Source organism: Echinops telfairi, unplaced genomic scaffold (assembly GCF_000313985.2).
Source record: "Echinops telfairi isolate 266 unplaced genomic scaffold, ASM31398v2 ScPeMD7_7469;HRSCAF=8507_0, whole genome shotgun sequence".
In the NCBI taxonomy this organism is placed as follows: Eukaryota; Metazoa; Chordata; class Mammalia; order Afrosoricida; family Tenrecidae; genus Echinops; species Echinops telfairi.
This window is the reverse complement of record NW_022111372.1, coordinates 37,671,838-37,682,673: the sequence shown is the minus strand read 5'-3', so window position 1 is coordinate 37,682,673 and position 10,836 is coordinate 37,671,838. Positions and strand designations below refer to the sequence as shown.

The 10,836-nt window shown below is 44.0% G+C and overlaps 1 protein-coding gene and 1 pseudogene across 1 annotated transcript in view; both read right to left on the bottom strand.

The window, feature by feature from the left end:
- TRAPPC10 (trafficking protein particle complex subunit 10) overlaps positions 1-9,946 on the bottom strand; it is an 89,405-nt gene extending 79,459 nt beyond the window's left edge. Inside the window, exon 1 of the mRNA XM_004696899.2 lies at positions 9,833-9,946. Coding sequence (XP_004696956.1) covers positions 9,833-9,899 — 67 coding nt within the window. The 5' untranslated portion in view covers positions 9,900-9,946. The remainder of the gene's footprint in view (positions 1-9,832) is intronic.
- Positions 1,581-1,855, bottom strand: LOC105978929 (annotated as a pseudogene).
- Positions 9,947-10,836: the final 890 nt, after the last annotated feature.

The following is a 10,836-nucleotide window of genomic DNA, read 5'->3' as shown; positions in this document are numbered from 1 at the left end:
AGAGCAAATGTTTTGAGAATGATGAGGGCAATGAATGTACAAATGTGCTTTACACAATCAATGTATGTATGGATTGTGATAAGAGTTGTATGAGCCCCTAATAAAATGATTTTTTTAAAAGTAAAAGAATTGGTCAATAGTCATCCATCTGAGGAAGCTATGGTAACACGTGATCAAGAACTAGCAGTTCTGAAGGAAGAAGCCCATGCTACATTGAAGGCGCTGGTGAAAACCAAGGCTCCAGAATTCCCAATGAAATGTTTCAACAAGGAGATGCCACAATGATTGAGAAGCACTCACTGACTGTGCCAAGAAATTTGGAAAATAGCTACCTGGCCAACCAACTGGTAGAAATCCACATTTGTGCCCATTCCAAAGAGGTGATCCGTGGAATGCAGAAGTTACTGAACAATATCATCACGCAACTAAATTTTTTCTAAAGGTAATTCAAAATCAGTTGCATGAGTACATGGTAAGGGATCTGCTAGAAATTCAAACTGATTCAGAAGAGGATATGTGTAATCCAAGTAATTTTACTTTAATTTGGTGTAATTAGAAAAATCCCCCTTACAAAATGCTGTTAGCCTAAGGTACTTAATGCAGTCTCGATGGAGCTTTTCTAACTTATGACTTTGCTCAAAAGCAGACAGGCTGGATGCAGATGTCACCTGGAAGGGCCAGGTAATGCTGACAGTCTTCTCTAATTTATGTTCGTGACTAAACGCTAGGCCCTGCTATATAGTCAGGCCACAAAGACATTCCGAGACTGGTCTAAGATTCAACAAAACTTTTTGCTCTGCTTGCTCATGGTCAACAAGTGTTTTCCATGGTTACCTTGAAGCCTGAGTTAATGTAAAGCATCTATATGTGACTCTCCAAAACATAAATTCTAAAGTAAAAGATATACATTCTCTATGTATTCTTATCTCAAACAGGACACCACAAAGGCACCTTATATTGCTATCACTCTCCACACTGGTGTTCTCCTAATAAAATTTTCTTCTTCTTCCTCTAATTTGGAATAAATTGGTTGTAATGCTCCAGGGTAAAATATCTGCATTTCAGGTGTCATTTGAAACAAGGGATATCATTCCTGATGTCAGATGGATCATAGCTGAAAGCAGAGAATACAAGAAATATGTTTATTGACTATGCAAAAGCCCCAGCCTGTGTGTACCGTAAGTACTGAATGGGAATTCACGACCACTGAACGAGTGACTACTCTGTAGTTTAAAATCAAGAAAGATGTGTACTAGAGTTCTATCTTTAACCACACGTATGCTGGAGGATATGAAGAGCACATCAGGATTGGAAGAAGACTCATGATCAAGCGGAGATAGGTAGAAGACACAGCAATGCTTGCTGAGAAAGCAAAGAGAACCTGAAGCACTCACTGATGAAGAGCAAAGACGGCAGCCTTCGATATGAATCAGATCTCAACATAAGGAAGATAAGCAGACCGATCAGCAGCAGCATGATAAAAAGAGAAAAGACTCATGCTGTCTTGTTTTGACAAAAACGTGTATTTAAAGAAATTCTTTTTTTTAAATCCAAAATGGGTTTATTAGAATGGCTTTCCAGTCATCTCGATTCAGGGTCTTTTAGTGCTGCTTCCGTCTGAAGGAGCATCCTTCTGTGAGCCTTGCTTTTCCTCCTGTAGGCTGACAGAGGACAGTAGAGCAGCCAACACACAAAACGACTGCTTGTGCCTGGCTAAAGACCGTAGTGATTTTATAGCAGCCTGGGCATTTGACATCATGAAATAGGAATTGGGGCTCTGCACCAGGGGCTGCTTCTTGTGTTTTCTCTTCTCCTCTTCGGGAGAGGGATGAAGGAGACCCTGTGCGAGAGGCATGATCGCCAGGGTGGGGGTGGGGGTGGGGGTGGGGGTGGGGGGGAGTAATTCTTGCCATCAAAAGTTTCTCATGGTTGGAAGCATTAAATTATGAAATAGCACTTTTCCCTTAGAGAAATGCTTACTCGCTTATTTACCTCAATCAACAAATATTTACTGAGCACATAACATGCATCAATCACTATTCTAGGGTTCAACAGTGAACAAAACAGATCAAGTTCCTGTAACTATGTATCTTACATTCCAGTTTGTGGGTCACTGGGGTTGAAGTGGAGACTTAACAAAGAAAACTAAGTAGTCAGTGGGATCCCAAGCAATAAGCTGGGGTATGGGAGGTAACTAGGGAAGGAAGGGAGCTGGGGAAGGCCTGGAGATAAAGTGGCACTGGAAGAGACTAGATAAGGAGGGGAGGGGAGTCCACTAGGGGGAAATCAGGAGGAGATGCCCACAAAGGAAGAACAGAGTCTTAGCTGCCAGTGGATAGGGGTGTATCACCGAGGATCTTGTGTCCCACTGAAGGCCCCGTGGATGTTATTCTGAGAGGGGGGTGAGCCACTGTAGATATCATACACTCACCTCTGTAGAGGACATGTTTCAGAGGGCTTGTGGGGGGAGCAGGGAGGCTAGCTGGATCCCCAGTGGAGATGGTTTGGATTTAGGGGAGTAGCTGTAGAAGTGGTTTGTTTCTGTAGGACTGGTTTCTAGATATATTTCAAAGGGAATAAAAGGATATTTACTGATGAATGAACATCAGATGTGTGTGTGTGGAGAGGGGTAGAGGGGAGTCAAGATTGTGTCCAGGGTCATGGATTTTTTTAATTGGAAATCACTATTCGCAAACACTAAAAATACTGTGTATACATTTAAAAGGTAGGTTGAAGAGTTATAAAAGAAATATCTGATCAGGCTAAAAAAATAAAATAAAACCCACTGCCATCAAGTAAATTCTGGCTCATAACTCCCCTATGGAACTGAGCACAGCTGTTCCTTAAAGTTTCCAAAACTGTCCATCTTTAGAGCAGCAGACAGCCTCATCTTTGTCCTGTGAAGTGGTTGGTGGGTTTGAAGCAACAACTTGTGGTTAACAGACCAACACTTAATCCACTGCATTACCACGGTTCCTTGTTGATGCAGACTAGAGAAAGACAGAGGAAGAGCAAGTCTTAAGGGGAAAAGCCTCAGGATTCTGAGGTAAATAAAACTCTTGAGGCTAATACAGAAAAAGCAAGTTTTAAGCTATGGGATTTTAAGCTATGGCACTGGGGATTACACAGTAGCTTGCTAACCACATGATCAGCAGTTCAAAACCATCAACAGCTTTAATAGAAGAAAGATGAGGCTTTCTACTCCCATAGAATTAGTCTCAGAAACCCACTGGGGCAGTTCTACTCTATCCTATAGAGTTGCTATGAGTTTAGTTTTTGAAGGGTCACAGTCTCTCCACCCCTTCTGACAGGTCAATCTTTGGGTCTGAAAGCCCTGTGGCAGAAGTAGACCAAAACAGTCTGCTCCCCAGCACCCTTACCACTTAATTCAGCAGTTCTCAACCTGTGGGTCAAACGACCCTTTCACAGGGGTCGCCTGATTCATAACAGTAGCAAAATTACAGTGATGAAGTAGCAACAAAAATAATTCTATGAAAAAAAAATAATTCTATGGTTGGGGGGGTCACCACAACACGAGGAACTGTATTAAAGGGTCGTGGCATTAGAAGGTTGAGAACCACTGACTTAATTCATGTGAACACATTCTGTCACCTGGCAAGAAAGAAAATCAATTCTCGTGCAAAAAATTCTTAACTTGGTTACTTGCATATCTACTAAATGATCATCAACTTCACCTTAAAACCAAAGAGTTTAGCTTCACTCTGAAAAATCTCGGCCTGAGTAAAAGCCCTGGTAGTGTACTGGGGTTCCTTGTTGGGCTGCTAACTTCAAGGCAGCAGTTCAAAACCACCAGCTGCTCCTGGACGAAAAGACCTTGAGGTTAGGAGTCTTATGTGTAAACCCACTATGAGTCAGTATTGACTCAATGGCAGTAAGTTTGGTTTTTTCTTCCATTATTTGATTGTTTCAGAGATTCATCAGAACTATAAAAACAAAACAACAACAAAAACCTAAATATTCATTTGCATAAATCAAAATTTACTAGACACTCTTAAGAGACACATTTTGTAAATTAGACATGTGAGCTGAAGTTCAAATAGAAAAAGCAGCTTTTCATTTCTAACTTATCAGTTCAAACTCACCCTAGAATTGGGCTAATACACTTACATTGGTTCCCATCCTGTGCACTTGAGCACCTCAAAGATATCACAAGAATCACAGAGGCATTGTGGAATATTTTACATTTCTGAGGGAAACAGCATGTGCACCGTTTGAGGCAGTCCCATTTTCAGTTAGATCACAATGTCATGATCATCACAAAATTAGGTTTGGGTGCTTGCTATAATATAAACCAAGTGCTTTTTGCTGTTGTTTTTAATAGAAGACAAGAGCATCCAATCAGACCCCGCAGGTACTACTCCATTAGTTTAGTACTCGCAGTCACCACAGAATGAGATGCCAATCTTTTTTCTTTCAGTCTATATATATTAAGTCTTTTTCAGAGAGGTACTAAGTTGTAGGCACATAAATACTTCATAAGTTACGTGGCCTTAGCCACTTACTACCCACCAGCTGCACCGGGGGAGGTGTGGCAGTGTGCTTCCACCGAGATCACAGCCTTGGAAACTGTCCGCAGCAGTTCTATTCTGTCCTATACCTTCTTGATGAGCCCCAGATAAATGGAATTATAGGCAATCCTTGATTTAAAGTTGGCTTACCTGCTGATGTCAAAGATAAGTCCAGTCTGAGATAAGCCAAGTACCACATCCTCATTTTTTTTCATTATTATTGCCTTTTGTTATCAGTATCTTTATAAATCCATCTGTATTTGTCTTTGGGGATTGGAAATATTGCATATACACCCAAAGACATGTCTTAGCATAGGATAGTACACATTACTAACAATAAGGTGTATTAAAAAAGACAACAAAACATTCCTAGGAGTGGTTCATCAGTCAGGGACTACTGATTCTTTTGGGCCTAAAACCAAAATACCTCACTGCCATCGAGTCAATGTCTGCTCCCAGCGGCCCTTGTAGGACACGGTGCAACTGCCCCCGATGGTTCCCAAGACTATAACTCTTCACAGCAGAAAGCCTTCCCTTTCTTCTGGTGGTTAGGCTTAAGGGCACTGTGACAAGACTACTGGACACTGAAGACACAGTAAAAAGGGAGTTTAGGAATTTTCATTAGTAGCTAAGTTGTTTTTTCTCCCAACAGTTTGACATCTAATTCACATATCATAAAAATCAACAGTTCAATCACACCAAGAAGAGTTGTACAGTCATCATTACAATCAGTTAGGAGCATTTTCTTCATTCTTAAGTAGCTGGGTTTTGTGTGTTGAATCACCAGTCGTTTTCAATAGCTACAGACACTCTTCCCAGTGTTTTACCCTCTTACCCTTGTACCAGCCCTAAGTGATTCATACAGCAATCACTCTGAGCCACAGATGAGGACACTGGTTACATAATGCCATGGTCACACACAAGCAGCCTGGTGGTGCTGTCAGGTCAATGCTAGACTGTAACCACTAGGTTGGTGGTTCAAATCCCCCAGCCACTAGAGACCGGCTCCCATCAAGATTTTACCTCCTGGGACACCCAATACAGTGTAGGGTCATTATGAGTCCAAATCAACTTGATGGCAGTGAGATTGTTTGCTTGTTTTTATGGTCACACATAAAGGGGGAGAGGGGGGAAGGCTGTTTGCTCTCATAAAGATTCAGTCTCACAAACCCTATCAAGCAGTCTGCTCTGGTCTATAAGGATCACTATGTGTTGGAATCAACTGGACAGCAGTGGGTTTACTGATAAAGTGATTAAACCACAAGTTCCAGACTCATATTTTCAGATTTGATTAAAAATTGAAATAGAAGTAATTTAAAGCTCTAACATTCAAGAAACAACAATCACTCCAACCAGGTACACAGGATTAGACTCACTCCTTTTAGTTATCCCCTAGCCATCCCCAACACATCCCCAAAGCATACAACATCAGACCTGGAAAACAAACAGAGATTCTAAAAACAAAAGAGGTAATATAAGATGTGACTGGAAAAAGAGATCGCTTGGCTCAAGAGCACTGGTTATTTTCAGATACTATCCACATCCACAAGGGCACAAGGATAGAATTTTCAACTTCTATGCAGGAGACCTGGGCTCAATTCCTGGCCACCATGCCTGTGAGCAGCCAGCACACAGTGTACCAGTGGAAACGGACTGCTTGTTAAGATCCCTGCACAGAGTTCAGATGAAGCTTTGAGACTAAGAGGGACTAGAAAGAAAGCAAAAATCATCCTATGAGCCTTCTGGGGATCATAAGGGTCCAACCCACAACCAATCCTGGGGGTGGTTAGGACAGGGCAATGTTTTTGTCCTGTTGTGCATGAGATTGTCATGATCGGGGTCAATTCAACAGCAACTAACAACAACCATATACATTGGGGTGTGATGCCAAGCAGCAAAGAAAAGACACAAATAAATGAAATGATATTCACTGTGTCTACTGACAAGACAGCTGTAAAAGGAATTCCTAATACATCCTTGGACCTAAGTTTCTATGCTAAGGCAGAGAACTGACAATTAAAATTTAAATTGAGATCAAATGGATCAGCTGGATTTGTTTCAGTTTTACTGGCACTGTTCATGATTAATAAATTATACTATCGGTATTCAAATCGCTGTAACGAGGCAATTCGTCACCCAACCTCACAGGAGTATACGGATCTCTAACTATTCAGCTGAAATCTCTGTGCACTTCAGATAAACTCTTCAGTATTTACAAACTTTAAACTCTTAGATTTGTGCAAATCGCTATTGAGGTAACAAGTCTACCTAAAGTGGAGACATCTAGGCAAAATGGAGGCTAAGAAACTTCTGATTATGGACAAACACCCATTAAAAAGTTTAAGCAGCTCCAAAATAGGATTAAAATAATTCAGCAACATTTTCAAGTACTAATCTATTGGACTTTCTCTGGGAATTTCCCAATCTTCTCAGGTTCACACATGAATAGTTCCTAAATTACCTAAACGATTAAGGCAGTTGCTGTTGAGTCATCTCCAAGTCATGATGGCCGTGTGTGTGTGTGTGTGTGTGTGTGTGTGTGTGAGAGAGAGAGAGAGAGAGGGGGGGAAAATAGAACTGTGCTCCACAGGGTTTTCCATGGCTGCGTTTTGGGGATTTTTTTCCTTCCAAGGCACCTCTGAATGAACTCCCACATCAAACCTTCCTGTAAGCTGTCAAGAACGAACTGTTTGCACCAGCCAGGCGATACTATTGAAAACTAAGGAAAAGTGAAGTATTCAACTTATATCAGAACTGACTTGGCACACGGCCTTTAGAACAGAACCCATCCTAAACTGGGGACTGTGTGCATTTCTCAGAAAGGTTTAACATAGGCTTCCCTTTCACGAAAGCAAAATGTTCTAAATTCTATGAAATAAATCTGAAAACAAATATGAAGTCTATTTTCATTTTTAAAATGAACAAAAGACAGGCATAAGAGTGCTGTGGCCACATAAATACTCAAGATCTGTGGCAACGTTTCAAAAAAATGGCTGAAACGGCCTTGAAACAAAGCCCTGATATGCTAACGTGAAAACTAAGCGCATAAAATAAAAGGCATATACAGTCAACTGGTCGCTGGATGGATTTCCTGAGCAGTTTTCCTACTACCTTTGTCTAGATGGGTTCCATTAGCTTCTCCCTCGGAAAGACGGAGCTGAACGTGGGAAACAAGGCACAGGTAGTTTGCAGTGAAAGCTGGATAACAGCGCTGGCCAAACCTTCAGCTCCAGACCAACCAAAAGGTCATTTCCAGCGGGGACTGCAGGGAGCCTTTCTGACCGTTCAAAAAGGATCTCTGCTTTTAAAGGTCCGTCTTAGATTTCAAGTTTACTTTCTCTGAACACTGACTAAAGCCACTTTCTTTTCTGAACCCTAGAGAATGAAAAGTTGTAATGTCAGTGCAGACACTTGCTCATTTTACTTGAAAAACAGCGAGGAAACCTTCACCATTATATGGTGTTCTAATAAATCTGTAGGGAAAGGTAACTGCGTCCCTATTTGTCAGTCAGAGGTGTGTGGGTGGACTTGAAACATAGTATTTCACACTGATTACCAGAGTAACAAATTCTACCCATTCAGCATGACTGGATCCAATACAACTATAGAACTTCCTCTTCAGAAATGTATTTACACAATGCCTACCGAGAAACACTGTAATTAAGATGCAAGCCAAGGGTTCTGTGAGATAATCAGATAGGTGGATGCAGGGTCAGCAGTAAATTTGTACCCAGCGTCACCATGCACATGACATTTTGAGATTCCCATGATCTGGAAGGCTTTTGCATTGGGGCTCTGAGTAGGGCTTCACCGTTCCCAGGATTCAGAAAGCACTCTGAAATGGCAGCCCCTCCGACCATCTCTACAGACAGCTGTCCTTGTCCTCTCAGACTGAAGGGGCAGGCTCTTGGGTAAGCCGCCCAGCTGACAAACATCCTCAGGGTAAAAGAAATAGCCAGCTATTGCTGAACTGTTCAAGTTCCCCAAAATTAGATAAGGCACAGTTCATTCCCTAAGAAAATTCACCATCTAATGATGAAGCAACCACCTCAAAACCTTAATATAGTAACTTCTCAGGGATATGACAAGAAAAAGCACATAGCTTATGGTCATTGATCAGAGAAAACAGAGTGCTCCTACAGCCTAGTGCCCTGACTTTGCTATAGAAAAAGTGCTTCCTCTCCAAGCCCAGAAGCCCGTTTGCAAAACTAAAGTCTCTAAGTTTGTGATGATACAGAGTGCCGTTGAAGGCCAAAAATCCTTACCTTGAAATACCTCTCTGCAAGTCATCAACATGCCGGTTCACATTTCAACACGTCCCACAAGCTGAGCGCTTGAAAAGGTATTGCATTCTGAAGTCATGTTTGTAAAACTTTGAGGAAAACGCTCTCTTGTGTATGTATGTGCCAGGGGCCTTCAAAGAGTTGGTGGAAAACTAAATTGAAAGCTAATGTGTGGGGAGTCAATGCTCAAATCATCAAAGCGGCAACTGGGTGGTCAAGAGGCAAGTTGGAGGGTTTTCGATGAGAGCAGCTCTCCTAACCATCGGTTTTCTCACCTGCAAAATGGGGTTTTCTCGGCTGTAAAACTGCTGCGCCGACGACTCAATTAGATAACACATCCCAGGCTCGGCAATAAGCCCCCCATCAGGAAGAGATGTCCTTCTCAAAGTACAGTTTACCAAGCCGACAGCCTGGGCCCGGCTGTATTGAACACTTTATTGAAGTACAAGTGTATGCTTTCCAGTAGAATAAATTCATGCAAAACGCCTGCAATTCTGAAAACCATGGGGGCCTTCCCAAGGCGAACACAGGGGTCAGGAGGAGGGACAGCCCTACTGAAGTTTACAAATGTAAACCGGCCCCCTTCGGTCACCCGGAGACCTGCTGGGCCCCACGGGGCTCGCCCTCAGTGCTGGCTGCACGGGAGCGTCCACGGCGAAACAGGAGCGAATTTTACCCTCGGTGGCAAACTGAACCGAAACGTCCACAGGGGCCTAGTTGGAGAGTCCGCGTTCACCCGGGGCGGGGTCAGAGGTCACGCGGGGTCAGGGCGTAATGTGCGCTCGGTGTTAAGACTGCACTTAAAACGCCCCACTGACCGTACCTACTGGGGGGTCGGAGGTCGCCCCAGTAGGGTCGGAGGTCGCCACCACAGCCACCGCCCTGGCCACACCTCCAGGAAGCGGCTCCGCCAGAGCGCGCGCACCGGCTGCTGGGGGCCGAAGGAAGGGATGTGGGGCGAGGGTCCCGGGTTCCTGGCGCAACGGCCACCTCCCGCTCCGGCGCCAGCCCGACACTCACAGGTGACGATGGGCTTGTTCTCCATGGTGTAGATCACCGGCGGCAGCGGCTCCTCAGGAGCGTCCATGGGCGTCCGGCGTCACCGGCCCGGCCCCCCGCGCCCCATGGGCAACCCCGAGGCCGCGCCAGGCCCAGCTCGAGCCTGAGCGGCGCCGCCGGCCGCGACAGCGACGCCCGCCGGGCCCGCGAGGCAGCTCTGAGCCGGCCGCGCCGCCGCTGCCGCCCCTCCGCCGGCCGCGTCCACTTCCGGTTCGGCGCCGGAGCATTACCACTTCCGGGGAGCCAAGCCTTAAAGGGGAGGGCTCTGACGGACCGATAACCTCCGACAATAACAAAAAAAGACTGGAGGGCGTCCTCCCGGCCGGGACTGAAAAGCCGCCAGGCAAAGACCAAAGCAGCCTGGGAGAGGCGCCTGGGTTCTAGGGGCCGCGGTGCCGCAGTCAAGAGTTGACACAACAAAGCTTTTTGTCTTAATTGCTGTAAACATAATATGTTTAAGTGTTACATAATATAAATCTACTAAAACATGTTAGATTTATATCTATCTATCAAACACTTGCCAAGTCAACATTTTTCAAGTGTATGTGTATAATCTAGTAATAGCTCTTATAATGTCGCTATGAGTCCGTTATTGGTTTGTTTGGTTTTTTAATTAATTATGTGCAACCACTTATGAATGGACCCTGAGGAATGGCTGGAGCAGAGGGTGGGGAGGAAGAGCGCATTGACCTCGGAGGGGCTCTGTCCGAAGTGCTGATAACAAAATGCCTGTAAAATGGCCTGTCGCGTGTTTCAGTAGGAGTTTATTAATTTTTATTTAAAAATATTCCCGTGGTTATTCATATCAGAAAAATAATTTTTCTTAAGCACAGTGTCCACGTGTCATTATACTGGTACCTACCAGGGTAAACTCAGCCAAACCAGCTGCTCTCTAGTGGATCCCAACTCATGTTGATCCAACAGACTTTCCAAGGCTGGCAATCTGATTTGGAAAGCAAAGTGCC